At 45.6% G+C, this 27,278-nt stretch overlaps 1 protein-coding gene across 7 annotated transcripts; it reads right to left on the bottom strand.

Moving 5' to 3' along the window:
* Positions 1-4,475: 4,475 nt before the first annotated feature.
* Positions 4,476-23,267, bottom strand: RABL2B (RAB, member of RAS oncogene family like 2B). 7 transcript variants are annotated; one of them, XM_061419000.1, is made up of 10 exons: positions 23,158-23,253; positions 21,159-21,316; positions 13,520-13,588; positions 10,436-10,465; positions 9,225-9,304; positions 8,590-8,669; positions 6,467-6,578; positions 6,031-6,128; positions 5,596-5,679; positions 4,476-5,415 (listed from the first exon to the last, which is right to left on the bottom strand). In XM_061419000.1, the coding sequence occupies exons 2-10, from the start codon at positions 21,263-21,265 to the stop codon at positions 5,326-5,328; spliced, it is 750 nt and encodes a 249-aa protein (XP_061274984.1). In that variant the 5' UTR covers positions 21,266-21,316; positions 23,158-23,253; the 3' UTR covers positions 4,476-5,325. The 7 variants fall into 7 exon arrangements, with proteins under 7 accessions (XP_061274984.1, XP_061274985.1, XP_061274986.1 ...); XM_061419001.1 differs by lacking the exon at positions 23,158-23,253 and adding an exon at positions 22,961-23,147 and having other exon boundaries at positions 6,031-6,125; XM_061419002.1 differs by lacking the exon at positions 23,158-23,253 and adding an exon at positions 22,961-23,147 and having other exon boundaries at positions 6,467-6,563.
* Between the last annotated feature and the right edge of the window lie 4,011 nt (positions 23,268-27,278).

Raw genomic sequence — 27,278 nt, 5'->3', positions numbered from 1 at the left:
ATGGCAAGCCACGTCAGTATTATTGCCTTGAGAACCCCATGAACAGTATGAAAAGGCAAAAAGATAGAACACTGAAAGATGAACTTCCCAGGTCGGCAGGTGCCCAATACGTTACTGGAGATCAGTGGAGAAATAACTCCAGAAAGAATGAAGGGATGGAGCCAAAGCAAAATCAACACCCAGTTGTGGATGGGACTGGTGATAGAAGCAAGGTCTGACGCTTTAAGAGCAATATTGCATAGGAACCTGGAATGTAAGGTCCATGAATCAAGGAAAATTGGAAGTGGTCAACAGGAAATGGCAAGAGTGAACATTGACATTCTAGGAATCAGCGAACTAAAATGGACTGGAATGGGTGAATTTAACTCAGATGACCATTATATCTACTACTGTGAGCAGGAATCCCTTAGAAGAAATGGAGTAGCCATGATGGTCAACAAAAGAGTTTGAAATGCAGTACTTCGATGCAATCTCAAAAACGACAGAATGATCTCTGTTCGTTTCCAAGGCAAACCATTCAATATCACGGTAATCCAAGTCTATGCCCCAACCAGTAATGCTGAAGAACCTGAAGTTGAATGGTTCTATGAAGACCTACAAGACCTTTTAGAACTAACACCCAAAAAAGATGTCCTTTTCATTATAGGGGACTGGAATGCAAAAGTAGGAAGTCAAGAAACACCTGGAGTAACAGGCAAATTTGGCCTTGGAATATGGAATGAAGCAGGGCAAAGGCTAACAGAGTTTTGCCAAGAAAATGCACTGGTCATAACAAACACCCTCTTCCAACAACACAAGAGAAGACTCTACACATGGACATCACCAGATGGTCAACACCAAAATCAGATTGATTATATTCTTTGCAGCCAAAGATGGAGAAGCTCTATACAGTCAACAAAAACAAGACCAGGAGCTGACTGTGGCTCAGACCATGAACTCCTTATTGCCAATTCAGACTGAAATTGAAGAAAGTAGGGAAAACCACTAGACCATTCAGGTATGACCTAAATCAAATCCCTTATGATTATACAGTGGAAGTGAGAAATAGATTTAAGGGCCTAGATCTGATAGAGTGCCTGATGAACTATGGACAGAGGATTGTGACATTGTACAGGAGACAGGGAGCAACACCATCCCCATGGAAAAGAAATGCAAAAAGGAAAAATGGCTGTCTGAGGAGGCCTTACAAATAGCTGTGAAAAGAAGAGAAGCCAAGAGCAAAGGAGAAAAGGAAAGATATAAGCATCTGAATGCAGAGTTCCAAAGAATAGCAAGGAGAGAGAAGAAAGCCTTCCTCAGTGATCAGTGCAAAGAAATAGAGGAAAACAATATAATGGGAAAGACTAGAGATCTCTTCAAGAAAATTAGAGATACCAAGGGAATGTTTCATGCAAAGATGAGCTCAATAAAGGACAGAAATTGTATGGGCCTAACAGAAGCAGAAGATATTAAGAAGAGATGGCAAGAATACACAGAACTGTACAAAAAAGATCCTCACGACCCAGATAATCACAATGGTGTGATCACTAACCTACAGCCAGACATTCTGGACTGTGAAGTCAAGTGGGCCTTAGAAAGCATCACTATGAACAAAGCTAGTGGAGGTGATGGAATTCCAGCTGAACTATTTCAAATCCTGAAAGATGATGCTGTGAAAGTGCTGCACTCAATATGCAAGCAAATGTGGAAAACTCAGCAGTGGCCACAGGACTGGAAAAGGTCAGTTTTCATTCCAATCCCAAAGAAAGGCAATGCTAAAGAATGCTCAAACGACTACACAATTGCACTCATCTCACACACTAGTAAAGTAATGCTCAAAATTCTCCAAGCCAGGCTCTTCAGCAATATGTGAACTGTGAACTTCCAGATGTTCAAGCTGGTTTTAGAAAAGGCAGAGGAACCAGAGATCAAATTGCCAACATCTGCTGGATCATGGAAAAAACAAGAGTTCTAGAAAAACATCTATTTCTGCTTTATTGACTATGCCAAAGCCTTTGACTGTGTGGACCACAATAAACTGTGGAAAATTCTGAAAGAGATGGGAATACCATACCACCTGACCTGCCTCTTGAGAAACCTGTATGCAGGTCAGGAAGCAACAGTTCGAACTGGACATGGAACAACAGACTGGATCCAAATAGGAAAAGGAGTACATCAAGGCTGTATATTGTGGTTACCCTGCTTATTTAACTTCTACGCAGTGTACATCATGAGAAATGCTGGACTGGATGAAGTATAAGCTGGAATCAAGATTGCCGGGAGAAATATCAATAACCTCAGATATGCAGATGACACCATGCTTATGGCAGAAAGTGAAGAGGAAGTAAAGAGCCTCCTGATAAAAGTGAAAGAGGAGAGTGAAAAAGTTGGCTTAAAACTCAACATTCAGACAACTAAGATCATGGCATCTGGTCCCATCACTTCATGGCAAATAGATGGAGAAACAGTGGAAACAGTGGCTGACTTTATTTTGGGGGGCTCCATACTTACTGCAGCCATGAAATTAAAAGACACTTACTCCTTGGAAGAACAGTTATGACCAACCTAGACAGCATGACAGTTATGACAACCTAGATATTAAAAATCAGAGACATTACTTTGCCAACAAAGGTCCATCTAGTCAAGGCTATGGTTTTTCCAGTGGTCATGTATGGATGTGAGAGGTGGACCATAAAGAAAGCTGAGCGCCGAAGAACTGATGCTTTTGAACTGTGGTGTTGGAGAAGACTCTTGAGAGTCCCTTGGACAGCAAGGAGATCCAACCGGTCCATCCTAAAGGAAATTAGTCCTAAATATTCATTGGAAGGGCTGATGCTGAAGCTGAAACTCCAGTACTTTGGCCAGCTGATGCAAAGAACTGACTCATTGGAAAAGACCCTGATGCTCGGAAAGATTGAGGGCAAGAGAAGAAGGGGATGACAGAGGGTGAGATGGTTGGATGGCATCACCAACTCAATGGACAGGAGTTTGAGTAAACTCTGGGAGTTGGTGATGGACAGGGAGGCCTGGCGTGCTGCAGTCCATGGGGTCACAAAGTCAGACATGACTGAGCGACTGAACAAGCCACACAGTCAATGGTATTTTGTTACAGCAGCCTCAACAGTCTCTGACAGCAAAAGAATTGAAAACTGCTCATAGAAGCACCAGTGAGCATACATGCGCATGTATAAGCATGTTCATAGCAGCATTATACACAATAGCTGAAAGATGGACATCACAAATGTCCATCAGCGTATGAATGGACAAACCACCTTTGTTATAAACACACTGGAACATTATTCCACCGTAAAAAGGAGTGAAGGATAAGACAGATACAAAAGGTCACATCATGTTTTATTCCATTTATATAAAAGATCCAGAATAGATAAAATCCATAGAGACAGAATGTAGACCCGTATCTGCAAGGGGCTGAGGGGAGGGAATATTGGAGAGAAACTACTTAATGTGGAAGGCATTTTACTTCAGTGATGAAAAGGTTCTAGAACTAGAGAGAAGTGGAGGTTGCCCATCAATGTAACTGTTCTAAAGGGCACAGCCTTGTGTACTTTACCATGGATAACTTTGTTATCTAAGTTTCACCTCAGGAACATATTAAAGAAGATTCAAGGGTGGTGTTCCTGTGTGCCATAATGAAATGACCTTTCAGAAGCAGGTGGATCTGAGCAATGTAGGGCTATGTGGCCATGGATGTTGCTGACACCCCACCTGAACACTTTTCCCCTACCTGCTTTGAGTGCTGAACTCATAGCTGCCTTTTCCCCAGAGACCTGCCCTTGCTAAAGCCAGAGCCACTGTGAGCTAGACACTACACATCCTCCCTTCCACCTCTTCCTCTTCACACGCTTTGCTAAGTAGCACAAAAATCCTCCTGGTCTCAAAGTGGGATCACCCATGCGGGACCGTCTGCCCTCCAGAGCTCTCTTAGGGAGAGGCAGGCTGAAGCCGGCCCCTAGCAGAGACAGAGAATGGCCCCAGTAACTCAGCTAACCAAGGTGTGTTGTCTTCTGGGCTTTGCTTCTATGAGAACTGATGCAAAATGGCTATGCAAGCCCAATACTCATGGTGACTTTTAGGGTATTTGAATCATATCTCAAAGAAGCCATTATTTTCTAAACACATTATTCATTTATAATAAAGGTTTTTTGTTGTTGCTCTTGTTTTTAAAAGCCTATCTCACCAGGGTAACACTGAATTCAGGTTACATTTCTTAAATTGAAACTGTAAGCATCAATAATTTAAAGGGTAAAAATGTTTGTTCTTGATTCCCAGACAAATACCTATTTTTTTAAACCCTAAATTCCACTGAAATGATCTCTGTGACAATAAGCGAAGTTAACCTGGTCACCCCTGCTTCACAATCACGGCCATCTCCCCCCATTTAATGCAGCTGTTGGTCCACCCATTCTTTTGTGACTTTTTGCTTAAAAAAAAAAAAAAAAAATCCATACCCACAAAGCAGGCACATCAACTCAGTGTTTATGTAATTCAATCTTTATTGTAAAAAAAAATTTTAATGGAAATGATGTACAAGATGATCATAAAAGCATTCTAGTGAGCGACAAGTCCTGGAGATAAATAGAAAAGGTGGCAGGTCGGTTCTCAGCAGCCCTCGCCACCCAAGGAGGCTCAGAGCCCACATCAGTCCCCAGAAAAATGAAATACGGATTTTAAAAGAAGCTTCCTAAAGTCAATTGCTTATCATGCATGCCTTGTGTGTGGCTGTACTGACCGTGATGCTCACAGCAGTGATGTCTGTGTATTAGTCTGCGGCCAGACCAGTCACCTGCTTTCTCTTGATGTTAACAGCAAACTTGGGCCTGTGATCTTGGCCTCGCTGTTCATCAAAGTACTGGCCGTATCCAGAAGAGCTCTAGAAAAACTTAAGGAACAAACAGCTCTCTGCTCAAAATCATTCTTAAAATGACTGGTTTAGTTGGGAGCCTAAACAGGAGAAAAGTCAGGAATTAGAAATCGTCCTCTTGGTGGAAAGGCAATGAATAGGCCCTGACATCAGCTCTCGGGGAGGGGGCGGGGGAGACCCCTAAATATCCTTGATGAGACACAGAGAATATTCCCATTCTCTTTACTGCCCCATATGCCCTGTAGGGTCCGTCCCTCATTTGGCTTCAGGGTCTGCTATGGGCCTTACGCCTGTTACTGGCGTGTACTGAAGGGTCAGCTTTCCCGGGGCACGGAAGTCAGGGTGGGGGTGCCAATGGGGCAGCTGAGTTTGTATTCGGTGTGGCAGGGACGGCCTGGGAGAGTGCCTCCCCTGAGAGCTGAAGCACTGCCGAGGGAGGTGGGCTGTGGAGAGGCCTCCTGTGCTCACGAGGGAGACGGGCTCTGCTGGCGGCCCGGCTGCTCCTTGTCCAGCATCTCCTCCTCCTCCTCCTCCTCCCGCTTCAAGTCGATGTTCTGTGAACAAGCGGCGGGTGAGGCCTGGCCTTGCGTGTGCCCAGGTGAGGCTCTGACACCTCCAGGGGCCACGCCCACGAGCATGTGCTGCCTGCCAAGCCAGGTCTGCGGGGCTAGCTCTGCACCCTTACGGAGAGAGGCCGTTCTCTCGATGCCACCTGACATTTGCGCCGGACCTACCTCGAGCTCCTGCAACACCTCATCCATGAAGTCCCGGGAGTTCTGTTTGTAAGACACAGCTAGTCGGATCGCATCACTGAAGAGCTGGGGCAGTGGGAGGGGAAACGAGGCTGTGGGCACCACTGGCCGGGGCTCTGCCTGCCCTGCACCCACTGGCCCATCGTCATCATGCGTCCACACGACACTCCACCCTGAAGTCAGCACCTTTTCCCCGTCCCCTGACCCCGTGCTGGTCAATACGCCTTTTCTTCACCAGACCCAAACCATCACCTCCCCTTCTGTCGACACTCACAACGACCCCTTCCTGTCGCTACCAGGGCCCCCAGCAATGCCGTCCTCACCAACAGCCCTGCAGCCAGCCCTTCTCTCCACCACATCCCCGGAAACGTCAGGCCTTCCCCACCTCACCAGACCGTCTCTGCAGTCTCCTGTTACCTTCACAACGTTGGTACCATCAGCAGCTGAGACAAAGTACAGGGGCAAGGAGAACTTCCTGGCAAAATTGAAACTTTTTTGGGTCATCTTCATGTCTGCTGTAGAGAGAAGGTAGGACATTGGCCTGTCTACCAAGGGAAAAGGAGGGAGTCTTGAAGGGTGGGTCACTGGAGGTCCCCATTCCAGGAAGTGGGACAAGCAGGGACAATCAGCAGACATGTCATATAAAGAGCTCATTCAACTGGGACCTGTGTCTCAAGGAGGCAGGTTGCCTCACGTGGATATTACTGGAAGGGGAGTGATGGCAGGCAGCCAAGGGATCTATTTTGGGAGGAACAGATCACTGGTGGTTTGATGGCCCAGGAAAGGACGATGAAACGTGTGGTGGTGGGTTCCCCCACGAATTGCTGGCACCCAGGTGTAGGGGTGGCCTCACCATCGATCTTATTGGCCACCACAATGCACGGAATCTCCGGCCTGAACTCCCGCAGCTCTGCATACCAGGTGCTGAGGTTCCTGTACGTGATTTTCCTCTGCACATCGAACACCTGAATCAGCAGAGGAAAGAAGCCCAGGCGCGTCGCCGTCTGCACATCCCCCAGGCGACAGGCACGAGCCAGCAAGACGGGCCTGGGAGCTCAGCCCACAGGCTGCTCCGCACGCAGCCCCTCTCACCACAAGCCTTGCCCACGCTTCTCAGAGAATCCCTCAAGAGCCTTCACTCTGCCACCTGACTTCCCTATTTTAACCACGGGTACCATTTTACTTATTGTACCATTGATAAGTCTGTGAATAGTGAACATTTTTTGTTTTCTTAGTCTAATCACTGCCTACCTGTCTTTAAAGCCCCTTTACGATCGTCTTCAATGTCTGCAGAGTACCCTTTCAGCTGTTTTACCTTTAATTATAAACTTTTAATTTTATATTTTAAACTTTTACGAAGTAACTTTTATTATTTTTCAGCTTACCATTTTATGAACTGTTTATAATTTATACTGTTTACTTATTTAAAATTACCAGCAAGAAGCATGAACACTGACTAGCTCTAAGGGCGAGCAGGCCAGAAGTCCTAAGATGCTTCAAGTGGTCGCTACAAGGATCCTTCCAGCTCCTCAGAGGAGCTCCCCAAAAGGTCAGCTGCTTGCCACCAAGCCATCTCCCAGAACGGACTCGCAGGTCCAAACTGCCCCAGCACAGCCGTGGGTCGAGAGACAGACAGCCCTGTACCCTGCTGGGGCAGCAGGTCTTACTTCTCAGGAGCAGCCGTGCCTGGGGCCAGGGCTCCCCCCGCACAGCGGCGGGCTCCAGCCAGCAGCTGGCTGCCTGAGGCAGCAGCAGGCCTGCTGAGAGGCTCTCATGTGGCACCCCCAGGCCCAACTTCAATAAGTGACCATGTTTTATTGAATTCCCAAAAAAGACGTCTTCTAAAATATGCTTGTCGTGAAACCTTGGGGATCTGCTTCACTCCTGCCATCATCGCCGTCAGAGCTTTGGCCCCGGTCGAGTTTCCTGAGCCTCCTTTCCTTGTTTTGAGCTGAGGAGGCGCTGGTTAGGCGGAGCAGCACAGCCTTTGCAGAACCCCACCTCCCTCCAGGGCGATCAGGTCCCCACGTGGCCAAGGCCCCCCCAGCAGGCTGGGGCCGTGAGAGGCACGGGCAGACACAGGCACGCAGGCAGGCTGGCAGGACAGAAGAGGGCCACGGGGCTGACAGGCGCGCGTCCCAGGCCAGAGGCCACGCCTGCGGGTCCCAGCCCACCCCGGCCGCCTCCCCCGCCCGCTCCTCTCCTTCTGTCCCTGCACAGCCCATTGCTGTTTAGTCAGGAAATCATGTCTGACTCCTTTGCCGCCCCATGGACTGTAGCCCACCAGGAGTCTCTGTCCATAGGACTTCCCAAGCAAAAACACTGGATTAGGTTGCCATTTCCTTCTCCAGGGAACCTTTCCGACCCAGGGATCAAGCCTGCGTCTCTTGCACTACCACTGAGCCACCAGGGAAGGCCCCCTGTATAGGTATTAGCATTAAATTCTTGAAAAAGTGAAGAGACTTTGTACCCTAAACACAAGGGCAGGACAGGGGCCCCGGAGCGGCTGTCTGACTGAGACAACTGCCGGGCAGGGAGCTGCCCATCATGAAGCCCTGAACCTGCTCCTCCTGGTGGAAGGGCCTCCACACACCCCTTCACCCTCACCCCTGATGAGACGCTGGCCCAGGCAGGCTCTCACCCAGAACCTCTGCAGTCTGAAGCCTGCCCTGATCCTTCCCCCGGCACCCAGCCCTGGTGAGGAGGGCTCAGGCCCTCATCCCTTCACCCCTCATCCAGGCCTGCCCGCGCCTCCCTCACCCCTTCACCCCTCAGCCAGGCCTGCCCGCGCCTCCCTCACCCCTTCACCCCTCAGCCAGGCCTGCCCGCGCCTCCCTCACCCCTTCACCCCTCAGCCAGGCCTGCCCGCGCCTCCCTCACCCCTTCACCCCTCAGCCAGGCCTGCCCGCGCCTCCCTCACCCCTTCACCCCTCAGCCAGGCCTGCCCGCGCCTCTGCCTCCCAGCAGGCTGCATACCATGATGCAGGCGTGGGCCTTGTGGTAGTAGGAGGCGTGCATGCTCTGGAACCGCTCTTGGCCTGCTGTGTCCCAAAAGTCTGCAACAGGAACACAGCTCTGACTGCCCGAGGGGGTGGAGAGGCGCAGGGCCCGGACACGGAGCATCTCCGCGGTGGCGGGGAGGGCGGGCGAGCGCTCCGCTCACGGCTGTGTAGTCCACATGTGATGCGCTCAGCGGTGCATCGGGGCGGCCGAGGGAGGCGGGGGCCAGGAAGAAGGAGAACGCAGACAGGAGACCCCACGAGGGGCAGGCTCAGAGCCCGCCCTCCCCCACCCAGTAAGACACAGGGCCCTCCAAGGTCAAAACTAAACCCAATTCCCATGAGTGCTCAGCACAGAGGCCAGATGTGTGGCCTGGCCAAGGGAAAGGCTGTAACCCCACCAAAAGCCAAACCTTTGTGGAAGACAACACTCAGGCAACACCTGTTATTTTCCCGACTGAAGAGAACTGAGGAGAACCTGTGTGCTTCTTTCCGCCTCCCCTTGCGCCTCCCGCCCCTCATCTGAGCCTAGGCCCTCGGTTCCGCCGCCTGACTCTCCCCTCCCGACTCTCCCTCTGGAGAGCTGGGGCGGCTCAGCGCTGCGCTGCTCACCCACAAGGACGGTCTTGCCGTCTACCGTGGCCGTGTGCTTGTACAGGGTCAAGGCGTATGTGGACAGCTGCTGGGGCTGACTGCATTTAGGTTAAGGAAAACAATGAATAAAAAGAGACGCAAGAAAGGTGCTAGGGGTGGTTGCTGGTGTGACGGAATGGAGGCTCGCTCTCCTTATTTAGAAAGTTATTCAGATTTTAAATTGAATGAGTGTTGCAGACAGAGGACCAACCTCAACCTCAAACATCACAGGCACAATCTCCATGAAAAGTGAGGGGCAGGAGAGGCTGGGATTGTGTCCTGGCCACCTGAGTACATGGGAATACACGCAATGGACTCTTACAGAGCAGCTGTCCGAAGCGGCATCACGTAGTTGGCAAATGCCACTGTGGATGCCCCAGCTCACTATGGATGGGGCTCTTGCAGGCAGAGAGCAAACCCAGCCTTAAGAAGCAACACAACAGCTCCAGGGGAAACAAGCCCCCTCCTTAAGCCAGCCAGCTGACAAGCTGCTGATGAGCGGCAGTTTGTCTGTGTATGAAACCCTATCAGAAAGCATGGGGAACATGACTTTCTGAAGTTGCAAGAAGCTGTGTGGTTTAACCATCAGAGTTGGGACAACACAGGTGGGTGAGCATATAGAACTCAGGAGAAGATGAAGTAAGATACACTTGGACTCTGCCTTGGGAGGCTGAGGTCCAGGGCAGGGAGGAGGGGGCGCCAGGGCTCTTCTTACCCATGGTTCTCAATGGACTCGCTTGGGACGATTTTTACAAATCATCTCAGTTGTCTCATTCCAAACTTGCATAGTAACGACAGTTCAGGAAAGGAGGGTGGGGCTGGCAGATCCTTCTTCAGAAAGTTGATTCACACCAGAGAATTTTTAAATTGTAGAGAGCTCAAGCTCTGAGGTCAGAAATGTCAAGTGACTTAGCCACTGCCAGAGCTACTGAGGAGGAGGTGGGGTGTCAGTGCAGGCATCGGACGAGGTACGGTTAGCCATTGCACTGCCTTCCTGATATAAAGCAAATCCAGATATAAGTGAACTTCAGAGTATACTGCAGCACGCCATGTAGGTCAGCTGGTGAGAGACCAGCATGAATGAACGTCTGCACTCGCTCACCTGCCCCTCCCTGGACCCCTAGAGCAAAGCAGGGGCAGGGGCGTGGGGGGCTGAGTTGGCATGGGAGCATTGCAAACTTGAAGGATACAATCCATCCATGAGGAACCTCTCCATGAGTCTGTAGGGAGAACGTGCAAGGTGGTCAGCCGCATCCCTCAGCACTCCTGCCTCCTCCTCGCACTGCTGCACCACCCAGGGGTGGGACCCTTGGAAGCCAGCTGTGGCTCCCCCCAGTTCCTTCCTCAGCTACAGGCTCCCTTTCAAGGACAATGCCCAGGGACCACCCATCCACCCTCTTCCTGACTGGGGCTAAGTTCTTGACACCCTTTGGCTGTAACACTCACCAGCACCCACAGGTGTTTTTCCTGTGAGCAGGGACCGCAGTTTAGGGAATAAACAAATGGTGGTACATCTACACCAGGGACGACCACCCAGCAATGAAAAGGAACAAATTACTGATCTACCCCAACCCAATTTAAATGGATCATAAGGGTATTACGCTGAGTGAAAAAGGCCAACTCCTTTTACACAATGTTGCCAAGATGGGGTCACTACAGAGATGGAGTATGTTAGCGGAGGCAGGCGGGGCTAGTAGAGGGTGAAGTGGGGTGGGTGCGGCTACACGCGCAGCCGCAGCCTCCACTGTGCTGGGATAGCTGGGTATCTTGACTCCAGTGATGCTACACAGATCTACATGTGATGAAATGACACGGAATTATACACAGGCATTGAACAAATGCTGATTTCCTGCACTTGATCTTGTACTCTGGTTATTTAAGAGCTAACCAATGGAGACAGTAGGTAAAGGATACACAGGCCCTCTCTGTATTCTCTTTGCAACATACTGTAAATCTGTTATTTCAAAATGAAAAGTTAAAGAAAAAACAAACAAACAAATCCCCTCACAGACTGGGAGAAGACACGTGCAATGCCAACCACTGACGAAGAATCAGTATACAGAAATCATGAACAGCTCTGATACCTAAGAGAACACACATACAACCTGGTCCTGAGAATACGAATAGGCAACTCAGATGAACAGCTAACAAACAGATGAAAAGATGCTCCATCTTTTAATGATTTTATGCAAATTAAATAAGATGAAGTAGCACACTCATCCATTAGAGTAACAAAATTGAAAAAGTCACATGACAGTCACAAAGTTAGGGACTTTGTGAAGCAACAGAAATTCCTATACTGTGCAGTAGGAGTGAGAATCTATCATACTACTTTGGAGAGAAAACGGGATAACTCAACATTTGACCTAATGCTAAAACTGGGCAGTTTCACCCCAGCTCTAAATAGAATTTGTGCCCAAGATGATAGGCATAAAATATTCTCTGCAGTACTGTATCTAATATCATAAAAATAATAATTTTTCATAACTGCTCTTCAACAGAACTGACAGATACAGTTTAGTACAAAAAAGTAAAAAAATATTACTGAGTGCCTGCCATATGCTGGATGCTAGGCTAGGCACCAGGATATAACACTGAACAAAACAGATGGAAATTCCTGTCTTTGTGAAGCTTACATTCTACTGGGGAAGACAGACAGACAACAAACACACTCTTAAAATATGTACAGCCATGTGCATGGTCAACGGATTTAGAACAAAAGCATTACCGCAATTCAGCGGGTCGAAGGATTGTTTTTGGAGAAGGAAATGGCAACCCACTCCAGTGTTCCTGTCTGGATAATTCCAAGGACAGAAGAGCCTGGTGAGCTACAGGCCATGGAGTTGCAGAGTCGGACATGACGACTGAGCACACGCACACACACAGAGGGGAGCTTTACCAGTAAACGGTGTGGAGACAACTGAATACCTGTGCAGGAAGAAAATGAACCTGGAGGACACTACACAAAGCGGTGGGGTAGGAAGTTCAAGGCGTCACTCCCTCAACTGGTAACTGGAAAAATGACCAGAATCAACCATTTCAGAGCTCTGGAATCTGACTGGACTCAACAGCCAGGAGCGTGCTGGATGAAAGGAGAGAGCTGGCCTTGTGCAGAAGACCACGCACAGACCAGCAGCAGCTCCACACCCCGCAGGCCCACCGAAGCCGTGCAGTGACTGGTGCTCCACGTGTCTGGCTAGCAGTGGAGACGCTGTCCTCAGAAAGTCTGTCTTGCGTGTTGTGATCAGCTGGTAGATCCCCAAGGAGCCAGGTCTGAGCTCTCTCAGGCTTCAGAGGCTTCCCCTGCAACTACTGGAAATTTAACAGGATAGGACTATCCCGTTTTATCTTTTCCATTTTGGAGCCAAATATTTAAGGAAATTTTTATCAGGTCACTGTCTGACCACAGATAATGGAATAGAAATATCAATGACCACACACAAGAAGGAATAAACACTTTGTAAAAAGTATGGAAAAGTTACAAGTAGACACTCCAGCCCTAAACAAGCAGAAATCAGCCATATCCAAGGAATGGGAATATCTGAGTTCCAAAGTCACCACTGGAGAAGGAAATGGCAACCCACTCCAGTATTCTTGCCTGGAGAATCCCACAGACAGAAGAGCCTGGAGGGCTACAGTCCATGGGGTTGCAAAGAGTTGGACATGACTGAGTGACTAACACAAACAAAGTCTTCAGAGTAAAATACTCAGAATGTCTAATTCTAAACCAGAAAATTACAAAGCATACAAACAGGAAGGTATAGCCTATTCACATGATAAAAAAGAATTTGACAGAAATAATACCTGAAGAAATCCAGATACTTGACTAGTCAAAGATGTTAGATCAATTATCTTAAATATGCTCAAAAAGCTAAGGGAAACCATGGACAATGAACTAAAGGAAATTAGAAAGCAACACATAAACAGAATGAGAGTATTAATAAAGAGACAGGAAATATGAAAAGAAACAGATATTCTGGAACTGAAAAGTACAATAATTTAGGTGAAAAACTCACTAGAGGGTTTCAACACCACTTGAGAAAGCAAAAAACAGTTTATCTTCAGCAAACTTGAAGTTAAGGCACCAAAATCATCTAGTCTGAGAAGCAGAAAGAAAAGCAAGTGAAAATGACCAGTGCCTAAGGATCCACAGACAGCATTAATCATCCTGACACAGGCATCACAGATAGAAGACAGGAGGCGGCAGAGAGGTTATTTGAAGTAATAATGGCTAAAAACTTCCCAAACCTGATGCAAGACATGAATACACACACCTGGGAAGCTGAACAAACTCCAGACAGGATAAACTCACACTGTTCCACATCACAGGCAAATTGTAGGAACTGAAAGACAAAATCCTCAATAAAATAAACAGCCAATTTCTCATCAGATGCCATTGAGATCAGAAGGCAGTGGAAACATAACTGAAGTCCCGAGGGGGAAAAAAACTGTCAACAAAGAATTCTATGCACAGCAAACTATCCTTCCAGAATGAAGACAAAATTGGGACAACTCCCAGATAAATATAAGCTGACATGGCTCATAAGCAGTAAATCTGTCCTAGAAGAAACAGTATAATGAGCCCTCCAGGTTGAAATGAAAGGATTAAACAGTAATTTGAAGCCACATAAAGAAATAAAGGTCTTCAGTAAAGGCAGCCACAGAGGCAAATATAAAAACAGCTCTCTCATACTCTCGGTTTATAACTCCCCTTTTTTCTCCTATAAGATTTAAAAGACAAATACATAAAATTATAGTTATAAATCTATGTTAATGAACAATTAATGTATAAAGATGTCATATGTGACAAAACAATATAAAGGGAAAGGACGGAGTGTTTGTATGGTATTATAGTTAAATTGATATTCAAATATGCTGTTATAAATGTTAGATATTAATTATAATCTTCAAGGTAACTATTAATACAAAATTTAAAAAATTATATATGAAAGAAAGAGACTCAAAACAGTATACTACCAAAAATCAACTTTAAAAAAAGTGTAATGGAGTAATTGAGAAATAAAACAGGAGACATAAAAAACAAATAGTTAAATGGCAGAAGTAAATTCTTCTTTATCAGTAATAACTTTAATTACTGTTGTTGTAAATGGGAATAGATAAAACTCTCCAATTAAAAGTGAGAGACTGGCAGAGTATATTTAAAAATATGTACCAAGTATGTGCTAACTGTAAGACACTTGCTTTAGATACAAGGTCAAAAAGAGGCTGAAAAACAAAAGGATGATAAAAGATATTCCATGCAAACAGTATTCAAGAGAGAACTGGGATGGCTATACTTCAGCCAGACAAAACACACTTTTAAGTGACAAATGTTACGAGAGATGAAGGACATTATATACCAATGAAAAGTTCAATCTGTCAAGAAAATAGAAAAGTTATAAACATATATGTAAAGAACAACAAAGTTGTTCCAAAATATATGAAGTCAACACTGACACAACTAAAGGAAGAAATAAACAGTTGAACAGTAACACGTTAAGATTTCAACATCCCACTTTCATAATGAACAGAACAATGAAACAGAGGACTTGAACTACACTATAAACCAAGCAGACCCAACAAACGCATACAGAACACTCTATCTAACAACAGTAGAACACACATTCTTCTCAAGTGAACTCAGCTTAGGCCACAAAAATGTCAATAAAAAGACTGAGATTATACAAAGTATCTTTACAAATAAAATGGAATGCAACTAGAATAACAGAAAGAAAACCAGAAAATTCACAAACAGTGCAAATTAAGTCAACAACATAACTGTAAGTTTAAAGGCAGTAGATATGAAAGACCAAGCTAAACACAAAGCTAGCAGAAGGAAAGAAAGCATACAGATTAGAGTGGAGATTCGCAGAAGACTGAAGAGAAAGACAACAGAGTATCAGTGTAACCAGAAATTAGTTCTTTGAAGAGATCAACAACATCAACAAACCTTTAGGTAGACCAAGAAAAGAGAGAGGACAGAAATGATCAAAACCAGAACTGAAAGCTAGGAGAGTAACATCAGTCTCATAGAAACAAAAAAATTACAAGTGAACACCATGAACTGCTGCATACCAATAAGCTGGATAACCTAGAGGAAGTGCACAAATTCCAAGAAACACACAAACTACCAGGTTCAAAATGCAACAGAAAATCTGAGTAGACCTATACCAAGTAAGGAGAGTACATCAGCATTCAAACACTCCCTGTAACTAAAGGTCCGGGACTGAATTACTTCCCTAGTGAATTCTACCAACCACTTCATGAACAAACACCAGTTCTTCTCAAACTTTTCCCCAAAACTGAGGAGGGAACACTTTATAATTCTTTCTATGAGGCCAGTGGTACCCTGATTCCAAGACCAGATGACACTATTAGAAAAGAAAACTACAGGCCAATATTTCTCATGACTTTAGTTGTAAAAATCCCCCCAAAATCCACTAGCAGACTTCCCTGGTGGTCCAGTGGTTCAGAACCCACTTGCCAATGCAGAGAACACAGGTTTGATCCCTGGTCCGGGAAGACTCCACGTGCTGTGGGACAACTAAGCCATGCACCACAATGAGCCTGCATTCTAGACCCCATGCCCGGTGGATCCAGGGAATTCGAAGCGGGGATGGCATCGGCGAGGATCAGGAAACAACTGTTTAATTAAACGTTAATTAAGGATATAAAGAGTAATAGAATAAGGATAGCTCAGTAGGAAAATTCAGTGAAGAAAAGAGGCTGAAATAAGGATAGCTCAGTGAGGAAATTCAGTGGAGAAAAGAGGCTGAATAATTCAGCCAGAAGGTGAGAGAAAGAACGACATGGGGAGACCAAGTTTCCGCGAACAAGGCCCACACTTTATTTTCCAAAGTAGTTTTTATACCTTAAGTTATGCATAGAGGATAATGGGGGAAGGGGTAGAGTCATGCAGCAAGCCAGGCTTTCTTCCTGCAAACTTATCATATGCAAAAGTTTAGGTGATTTGCATCATCTTCTGGCCCGGAGGCCTGTTAACATTTTAAGACCCTTTCTTCAGAAAACTTATTTTTCTCTAAAGGAGATTGGTCAGGAGCCACCCTCCAAAAGCGTTAGATAAAGTTGCATTCCTACAGAGCAAAGGTGTGGTGGGCTATAACAAGAAAAAGAATTAACTCAAGGGTCCCAGGTTACAAACATTAAAGCTACTACTTACACCAATTATATTAATCAATACACTGCCAGGGACACAGCAGGTAAGGGATATGGAAACTTAGCAGCAAACATTGGCCCAACAAGTGAAAATCCCTTCACCAATACAATTTCTAATCAATCTTTTAACTGCTCAAAGGAATCTGTATTTAGACAGTTTAGAACATCTCATGCCTCTCACAGTTGGGAGGCTCTGAGCAATCACATGTGGCCGGAAAAACCTATTCAGGCAGGCTAGAGGACTTCCAAAGGAGTTTGTAGGTTGAAACACTGTCACATCCAGGATATATTAACTGGAGCTGTAAGCTAACTCTTTTTTCAGAGAGAGGTAGTGGGGGACAGCCCCCCGTAAAGTCACAGGTGTAGGTGAAAGCACAAAGCAGAAAGTAGGCAGACTCTGGTTTTGGGGGTAGATGCTTGAGAATTTCCAGGGGAACTCCTGAGGCTCGATCCCGCCTTTGCATATGCCAAGCCTCCTTCCTCATGACCTTTGCCATGGGCGGAGCTCGCTCCCAGCACCCATGATACGTGACAAGAGAAGCCGCCACGTGCAGAAGCCCGTGTACCTCAACTAGAGCAGCTCCTGCTCGCTGCACCAGAGAAAGCCCATGCACAGCAACTAAGACCCAGAACAGCACAAAAAAACACAACCCACTAGCAAACCAAACCATATTAAAGGGATTATATATCATCACCAAGGGAGATTTATTCTCAATATAAAGGTGGTACAACTTAAGAAAATTAATCAAACATATATAAATAGAATGAAGGGAAAATTCCACATATTTATCTCAATAAATGCAAGCAAAGCAACTGACAAAAACCAAACACCATATCATGACAAAAACACTCTATAAACTAAGAAGAGAAGGCAGTCACCTCTAGGATAAAAGGCCACATATGAAAACCCCAATGCTGTAAAGAGCAATATTGCACAGGAACCTGGAATGTTAGGTCCATGAATCAAGGTGAACTGAAGTGGCCAAACAGGAGATGGCAAGAGCGAACAGAGACATTCTAGGAATCAGCAAACTAAAATGGACTGGAATGGGCGAATTTAACTCAGATGACCATTATATCTACTACTGTGGGCAAAATCCCTTAGAAGAATTGGCATAGCCATCACAGTCAACACAAAAGTCCAAAATGCAGTACTTGGGTGCAATCTCAAAACCAACAGAAAGATCTCTGTTCGTTTCCAAGGCAAACCATTATCACAGTAATCTAAGTCTATGCCCTGACCAGTAATGCCAAAAAAGCTGAAGTTGAATGGCTCTGTGAAGACCTACAAGTCCTTCTAGAACTAACACCAAAAAAAGAAGTCTTTTTCATCATAGGGGACTGGAATGCCAAAGTAGGAAGTCAAGAGATACCTGGAGTAACAGGCAAGTTTGACCTTGGAGTACAAATGAAGCAGGGCAAAGGCTAACAGAGTTTTGCCAAGAAAACACACTGGTCCTAGGAAACACCCTCTTCCAAAAACACAAAAGATGACTCTACACATGGACATCACCAGATGGTCATATCGAAATCAGATTGATTATATTCTTTGCAGCCAAAAATGGAGAAGCTCTATACAGTAGCTGACTGTGGCTCAGATCATGAACTCCTTATTGTCAAATTCAGACTTAAATTGAAGAAAGTAGGGAAAACCACTAGACCATTCAGGTATGACGTAAATCAAATCCCTTACAATTATACAGTGGAAGTGACAAATAGATTCAAGGGATTAGATCTGATGGTCCGTGACATCGTACAGAAGGCAGTGATCAAGACCATCCCCAAGAAAAAGAAATGCAGAAAGGCAAATGGTTGTCTGACGAAGCCTTTCAAATAGCTGAGAAAAGAGGAGAAACTACAGTCAAAGGAGAAAAGGATATGCCCATTTGAATACAGAGTTCTAAAGAACAGCAAGGAGAGATAAGAAAGCCTTCCTCAGCGATCGATACAAAGAAATAGACGAAACCAAGGGAAAGACTAGAGATCCCTTCAAGAAAATTAGAGATACCATGGGAACATTTCATGCAAAGATGGGCACAATACAGTACAGAATTGGTATGGACCTAACAGAAGATATTAAGAAGAGGTGGCAAGAATACACAGAAGAACTACACAAAAAAGATCTTCACGACCCAGATAACCACAATGGCGTGATCACTCACCTAGAGCCAGACATACTGGAATGTGATGTCAATGGGCCTTAGGAAGCATCACTACAAACAAAGCAAGCGGAGGTGATGGAATTCCATTGAGCTATTTCAAATCCTGAAAGATGCTGCTGTGAAAGTGCTGCACTCAATATGCAAGCAAATTTGGAAAACTCAGCAGTGGCCACAGGACTTGAAAAGGTCAGTTTTCATTCCAATCCCAAAGAGAAGCAATGCCAAAATGTTCACACTACTGCACGATTGCACTCATCTCATATGCTAGCAAAGTAATGGTCAAAATTCTCCAAACCAGGTTTCAACAGTACATGAACCGTGAACTTATAGATGTCCAAGTTGGATTTAGAAAAGGCAGAGGAACCAGAGATCAAATTGTCAATATCTATTGGATCACTGAAAAAGCAAAAGAGTTCCAGAAAAACATCTATTTCTGCTTTATTGACTATGCCAAAGCCTCTGACTGTGTGGATCACTATAAACTGTGTAAAATTCTGAAAGAGATGGGAATACCAGACCACCTGATCTGTCTCCTGAGAAACCTGTATGCAGGTCAAGTAGCAATAGTTAGAACCAGACATGGAACAACAGACTGGTTCCAAATTGGGAAAGGAGTACGTCAAGGCTGTATACTGTCACCCTGATTATCTAACTTCTATGCAGATTACGTCATACGAAATGCTGGGCTGGATGAAGCACAAGCTGGAATCAAGACTGCCTGAAGAAATATCAATAACCTCAGATCTGCAGATGACACCACACTTATGGCAGAAAGTGAAGAGGAACTAAAGAGCCTCTTGATGAAAATGAAAGAGGAGAGTGAAAATGTTGGCTTAAAGCTCAACATTCAGAAAACTAAGATCATGGCATCTGGTCCCATCACTTCATGGCAAATAGATGGGGAATCAGTGGAAACAGTGAGATACTTTATTTTGGGGGGCTCCAAAATCACTGCAGATGGTGACTGCAGCCATGAAATTAAGAGATGCTTGCTCCTTGGAAGAAAAGCTATGACCAATCTAGACAGCATGTTAAAAACCAGAGAGACATTACTTTGCTGACAAAGGTCCATCTGGTCAAAGCTAGTTGGACCATAAAGAAAGCTGAACGCCGAAGAATTGGTGATTTTGAGCTATGGTGTTGGAGAAGACTCTTGAGAGTCCCTTGGACTACAAGAAGATCAAACCAGTCCATCCTAAAGGAAATCAGTCCTGAATATTCACTGGAAGGATGGATGCTGAAGCTGAAACTCCAATACTTTGGCCACCTGATGCAAAGAACTGACTCACTGGAAAAGACCCTGATGCTGGGAAAGATTGAAGGCAGGAGGATAAGGGGACTACAGAGGATGAGATGGTTGGATGGCATCACCGACTCAATGGCCATGAGTCTGAGCAAGCTCCAGGAGTTGGTGATGGACAGGGAAGCCTGGCGTGCTGCAGTCCGTAGGGTCGCAAAAAGTCAGACATGACTGAGTGACTGAAGTGAACTGAACTGATGAAAACCCCAGAGTTAGCACCACACTCAGTTGTGAGAGACTAAAAGCTTCACCTCAAAGTGAGAAATAAGAGGATGCCTGCTTTTGCCACTTCTATTCAACACAGCACCGAGAGTTCCAGCCAGAGCCCTGTGATGAGAAAATCGTTAGTTTGAGTTTCTTCCTAGGCATTTTACAGTGACAGCCCTGCTCCACCTAAAGTCTGGGCATTGAGATGAAGGCTTAAGTTTAGGACTCCTGCTACAAGTTCCTGTTTTGCTTTTCCCAGGGCATCTTTTAAAATAAACAGCGTTGAGGTTGAGAAAAGTTAAGTTTCCACTGTGCCAACCAGCACCTAGGGAATTATTCACAGCTCCCTGATTCCAAAGATATGTTAATAACAGATAAAAGTGGAAAACAAGGTGGAACTGGGGCTCGCAGGATATAAGACTAAACAAGGTATCTGGTCAGGGGCAGAAATGGATGTGTGCCCCACAGCCCCAGAAACCGACAAGCAGGCTCACACCTGTGGAGACAGACTGCTGCACTGCAGAGCCTCGCTCAGAGTCTCAGGGGAGTCCCACCTGTGCACAGAGGCGCTGCATGTGATCGAGCCAACCTTTACGCTGGTTACAGTCAGTCATCATTTCTATCCACTCTTCTCAGTCAGTTCTTCCAAGAACATTTCCTCACCACCTTTCTTCAACCTGCTGCTGGTTATGCTAGTCACACTTTTCACACTTTCCTCTCCCCGTTCCCACTGTGTGCACCTTGAAATCTCTCAGCCCACAGACGACACACAGGAAAACCTCAACTCTCACCTCACCAGAACTGCTCCAGCAGTCTGCCAGGACTCACCTGGCAGAGAGGGTAAAGCTCACCTCTCTCAGTTCTGACTCAGCCCTCTCCAGCCCTCCTCCCCAGACACACACAGCTGCTGATGGAAGGCTCCCTTGTTCCCCCACACCTGGGCTCCCTCACCACACCCACAGAAACCATGCTCCTCTGTGCTTCTGGAGGAACAGAGGCACAGGTTCTGCCTCTAAGAACCCAGATCTGTTCTGGGCCTGGCTTTGCTCCCCTAATCCTCCAACATACTTGGACTTGCCCACAGCGCTGTCTCCCAGGCAGATGATTTTCACATTGTCATCAGCATCGTATTTCTCCTGGTCCAGCTCACAGGGTTTGGCTTTGTCCCTAGCCATTGGCTCCTGGCTGTAGAAAGGGCATCAGCTCAGGGGAGGGGGATCTTGTCACTGCAAAGATCAAGAAGAGGCTGTTGGTAAAGAGATGAGAAGTCCCCTCAACCAAATTCCCTTCCTCTTCCTGGACAGGGGAGACAATGACCTGATGAGAGAGGAGCCCCAGGAAACACTATTCTGTTCTATTCACTACCAACCTGGCTAGCACTTGCTGAACCATGGCGCTGTAATCTTGTCCCCAACAAGATCTTCTTAGAGTGGTTTACCCTGCGTCATCTGTTTACTACAGCTATGCTCAGGACCACAACTCCCACTCCCACCTGGAGAGACTATTCTAAAACCATGTTGAAGTTTTACAAGTTTTATGTACAAACATTTGCTCACTTGTGAAGCAGGGGCAAAAATCAACGTTTACATCACATAATCAATTTGAGACATTGTGTGGGCCTGAATTATCATCGCAAATGACAGACCACACAGCCAAAGACGTCTCTTCCGGATCCTCTACCTCATGCTTCTCACCTCCACCTCATTTTCCATCCTACTGAAATCAGTAGCTGTTTTTCCCTTTCCCAAACCTGGCATTTCTAGGCCCTCTTCTCTAGGGTTATTTCAACCTCTACTAGTTTCAAGGATCTCCTAAATGCTGATGATGCCAAATCTGCATCTCCACAGAGACCGCGAGCCCCTCAGTGCCAGACTCAAGTATGCAATTGCCTACCAGGGTTTGACTAGCAAACCACTGCACACAGGCAAAAATGACCTGTGAAACCTAAGCCCCGCCCACCCCAAACTCACTCTTCGCATCCCTTGTCTGTACATCACCAGACACCCAACGCCAGCACCGAAGTGTAATATAATCTCTAGCTCTATTCCACTATCCTCATGTCATCACGCCCAAATATATTAATAACTTCACAAACATTACTGAGACTGTGCCACAGTCCACACTCTGAGCTCAACGATGCAACAATGCAGCTGCAGCGCCCACACTTACTCAGCCTTAAATACCGGCAGATCTTGCACAAGACACGAAGGAAAACTCTACTGTGGCAAGAGCTATGACAGAGGTGCACACAAGGGTGGAAAATACCAACAGGACCCCTGAGTTTCCCTGACCGCAATGCTATTGCTTCTGCTCAGGTAGGGAGGGAGTCAGCCTTGTTCACCGAGGCACCCTCAGCCTCAAGAGCAGTGACTGGGAAGTGGCAGATGCTTAATAAGCATAATAAGGGGCTGCCCCTTCCACCTCCACCCTGCAGCTGGAGCCAAACGCAGCCAAATCTATTCTCGAAGACCTTCAATGCTTGTCGATATTCTCGCGACCCACTGGATAAGCTCTCTTTCACTCAAGTAGTTTTCGAGCACCTCAACCTCTTGGCCAGAATGGGCTGCCCTCGCCTCCCTCCTCCCACCATTGCTAGAATCACTGTCCCGTTCTTTCCCCCCCAGGCCCTCCGTCCAGCTGCGGGCCCGAGGACGGCCTTGAAGGGGCGCTTCCCACAGGCGAGGCCGCCACTCGCGCCGTTTCGTCATCTCGGCTGTTCCCGAGCGAGGACTGGAGACTAGCGGCGCCGCAGGTCTGTCCGCCCACGGCCAGCCGCCCTCAGGGCCCCTAGCCGCCCTCGGAACCCGCCCGTCCCGGATTCCTTCCACTATCGGACCCCGACAGTCAGCCCAAGGCCCACCGCCCCTCACTTGGCGTCCAGCTCTGCCCGCGTCCCCGCAGCTGCTACGCAACCGCTCAAGGACTTCAGGAGGGCTGCCCGGCCGAGGGCCTGAAGGACCCCGGGAGGCTGGCTCGTGCGATGCCGGGCCGGAGAACCGCCGGTGAACCAGCATCCGGATCAGGCCGGCCTGGGGTTTCCAACTGCCAGAGTCTGGGTGGGCTTCACCTGGGGACTGAGCCAGGATCCAGGCGGCTTTACGTCTCGGGGAGTGAGTGGAAAGCGGGAGTCCGGAGTCTAGGGAAGTGGGCCTGAGGCGCGGGGCGGGGCCTGAGGCGCGGGCGAGGCCTGAGGCGCTGGGCGGGGCCTGAGTCGTGGGGGTGGGGCATGAGGTGTGGGGCGGGGCATGAGGCGTGGGGGCGGGGCATGAGGCGCGGCGCGGGGGACAGGCGTTGGCCACTGGTAGGCGGCTGAGGTTAAGAACCGGAGTCTCCTGCATTGCAGGAGGACTCTTTACCAACTGAGTTATCAGGAAAGCCCTGAACAACCCTAGAATCTCTATATCCGTATAGAGATGGCATCTCATATACATAGAGGACTGATTATACAATGGATAATGCAAGAGACAATCTTATAAAATGGGCAAAATAAATGATACAGATCAAAACAATGATTAGTATAGCTAGTTGTCATCCAGTCGAAATAAACCATTAAGTCCACAGGAGAGCGTAGTGAGAAAAACATGTATAATCTTTGTTTTCGAAAATATACTGTAGCGATTTGTTGATACCTACTTAAGTATGTATCAGCCTATACATACTCATGTGCACTGGTCTAGCCTATTTCAAGTCCAATCATTCCAAACATAACCCTCCAATTTGTTGCAATTCTATCTAGTCATTTGTCTCAATTTTATAGCAAAAGGACAGAAACCCTAGTGCATTCATATAGACCAAAGATGCTAGGATGGCTCAGTCTAATGGGCTAAAAGTACATATTTTGTCCAAATTCCACAAAATTTTATGCCAGTGTCTATTGTTTGTTTTCATATCTTATTCAAGCTTCCATATTGTATTTAGTTGCATTGAGTAGCATCAGCTGCATGCAACAAGTTCTGATAAATTCTTTTTTCATTTTTATTCTGTTACAAATATTTTCTAATTTTCCTTGTTATGGCATCTTAGATACACCCATCATTTGCCAGTGGACATTTAATTTCCAAATACATGTGTTTAAAGTATCTTTGACATTAATTTCTCATTTTGGTATATATTTCTCATTTAACTGCTTTCTTCTCTGCAGTCACTCTCTGTGTTTTTTCAGTCTTTTAACTTTATTGAGACTTTCAATGGCTGAGTCAAAGATCTCTCTTGGTAAATGTCACCTTGCACTTGAAAATATGTGGCTTGTTTTCAAATATCTTTTGACATTAATTTCTAACATAATTGCACAATAATAATAGAACAGACTTTGTATGACTTCAATACCTTTAGACCATGAAATTTTTGCACCCAACTTTATGTCCCTGTACGTTCCGGTGTCTCCTGGTTTATAGTCTTTGGGAACTTGAGTAGAGTTTGTATCCTGCTGTTGTATGCACGCACGCTAAGTCACTTCAGTCACGTCCAACTCTTTGCACCCCTATGGACTGTAGTCCAGCAGGCTCCTCTGTCCATGGGATTCTCCAGGCAAGGATATTGGAGTGGGTTGCCATGCCCTCCTCCAGGGGATCTTCCTGACCCAAGGATCAAACTCCTACATTGGTAGACAGATTCTTTACCACCAGCACCACCTGGGAAGCCTGAAAATTTATCTGTCTGGGTGCATCAGGTCTTAGATACAACATGTGGGGTCTTTAGTTGCAGCAAGGACTTTTAATTGTGGCGTGTGGGATCTAGTTCCCTGATCAAGGATTGAACCCAGGCACCCTGCATTGAAAGCAAGGAGTCTTACCACTGGACCTATAAATCTTAATTATGTTGAATTGGTTCATAGTGCTTTTCAGGTCTATTGTATCCTTCTACTTTTCTGTCCATGCATTCTGTTAAATTTTGAGAGTTTGATATTGAAACTCCAACTAATTATCTACTTAAAAAATAATTTTAATATACAGTAGAATTGTGTGTAACTTTGTTCTGTATTTTCCAAGTCTCCTGTAAATGTGTTACCATACTTTCATAATTTAAAACGTTTAAAAAATACATTACCAAAAAAAAAGCAATTGAAAAGTGGGCAGAAAAAAAAAAGAAAAAGAAAAGTGGGCAGAAGAACTCAATAGACATTTTTCCAAGGACAAAACGCACATTAAAAAAAAAAAAAAAAAACGCCATCAGGCATGTAAAAAGATGTTCAACATCACTAATCATGAGGGAAATGCAAATCAAAACCAGAGTGAGAAATCAGCTCACACAAATCAGAATGACCATCATCAAAAAGAACACAAATAACAAATGTTGGTGAGAATGTGCAGAAAAGGGAACTCTTGTGCAAGTAGGTGGGAGTGTAAAATCGGTACAGCCGCTGTGGAAGACAGTATAGACCTAAAAAACCAAAAATAAGCCATATGACCTAACATTTTTTCTTTTATGAGCCTTCTCTGTTCAGCAGCACAGTCTATGGAGTACATACATTCTTGGTTTTACCGTGAGAATTGTAGGTCTCATCTCAAATTAGTGACTTGCCTTTACAACTATACTTATATTTATTTTATTTCCATATAAGGCACTTTAAAAATGACCTTTCTAGTGGTATATTTTAGAAAATTTTGAAAGAGATTTTAATATAATACACTAAAATATTTTTTATTTTTAAAGATACAGTCTTTTTAATAATATCTCATGATGAATTTAACTTGACAGTTGAAGCATGATGTGGTAACTATGTTATACTGTTTAATTCACAGATTTAGGACAATGTTTGATTTTAAAAATATAACTAAGGTGAAAATAAAATTAAGTATAACCGGGTGAGACTGCATAGTTATGAGCAGTAAAGCACTAGGAAACAGTGACTGAAAATATAAACTTCTCTCTCACCAGTGGTCATTCATCACTTTGCTTTCAGAAGCCTAAAAGAAATTGTCTTCATTGTTTCACATCCAGTCTGGTAAAGCTAGGCATTTCTTAGCTTACTCAGTATAACCTTGAATCGCTGAAATAAGTGAATCGAAAGAGCCAAAGGTTTTTTCTTGTCTGAGACAGCCAAAGATGAACATTTTGAGGATTTCCTCACAGAAGTCTACCTTGATAGACTATCAGGTACGCCTGAAATCAGTTTCCACGGGCGTTTTATATTCTTGTAGTATGAGTTCCAACCTATGCTCACCATTGTCTACTGGACATCTCCACTTCCAACACTGGTCCAATACTAACAAATGTCCGTGGATACCGAAATAGAAAGAATGCTGCTTGTTCAGGAAAGTCAGCTGCGGAGATGCCTAACTCCGTGGGGCTGCAACCAAAGCCGCACACTACGTAACCACGGCAGCAACGTGGCAAGTGCCTCAGCACGCCTCCGCTCAGTGCTGCGCCCCGTCCCACGTGCCAGACGAGCCCGGGGACGCATGTGTGGCGCTGGTCCACAAAACCAGCCAGCAGTGCGGGCAACGGCCGATCTCGTACTTTTCTGCCCTGCTTTTCTCCATTCCTGCATCCTTTAGGATTTAGTTGATTTTTTTGTACTGTAACTTTTTTTCACTTTTTAACTGTTAAAATGTATATATCAAGATTAACCATTTTAACTCATTTCTAAGTGTACAATTCAGTGACATTAAGAACATTCATATGTAACCTTCACCAATGTCAATTCCAGAATTTTTCTGTGATCCCAAATAGAAACTCTAACCATTAAGCAATTGTTCCCCATTCTGCCCTCCCCTAAGCACTGGTAATGCTAGAAAAGTAATGCTCAAAATCCTTCAAGCTAGGCTTCAGCAGTATGTGAACAGGGAACTCCCAGATGTACAGGCTGGATTTAGAAAAGGCAGACGAATCAATGATCAAATTGCCAGTTTGATCAACTGAACCATAGGAAAAGCTAGAGAATACCAGAAAAATATCTACTTCTGCCTCACTGACTACACTAAAGCCTTTGACTGTGTAGATCACAACAAACTGTGGAAAACTCTTAAAGAGATAGGGATACCAGACCATCTTACCTGCCTCCTAAGAAAGCTGTATGCGGGCAAGAAGCAACAGTTAGAACTGGATATGGAACAATAGACTGGTTTCAAATTGGGAAAGCAGTACGGCAAGGCCGTATATCATCACCCTGCTTCTTTAACTTCTAGGCAGAGTACATCATGCGAAAGGGCGAGCTAGATGAAGCACAAACTGGAATCAAGATTGCCG

Source organism: Bos javanicus, chromosome 5, assembly GCF_032452875.1.
Source record: "Bos javanicus breed banteng chromosome 5, ARS-OSU_banteng_1.0, whole genome shotgun sequence".
NCBI classification, from domain to species: Eukaryota; Metazoa; Chordata; class Mammalia; order Artiodactyla; family Bovidae; genus Bos; species Bos javanicus.
Note: the sequence above shows the minus strand (reverse complement) of the source record. Positions and strands in the feature narration are given on the sequence as shown.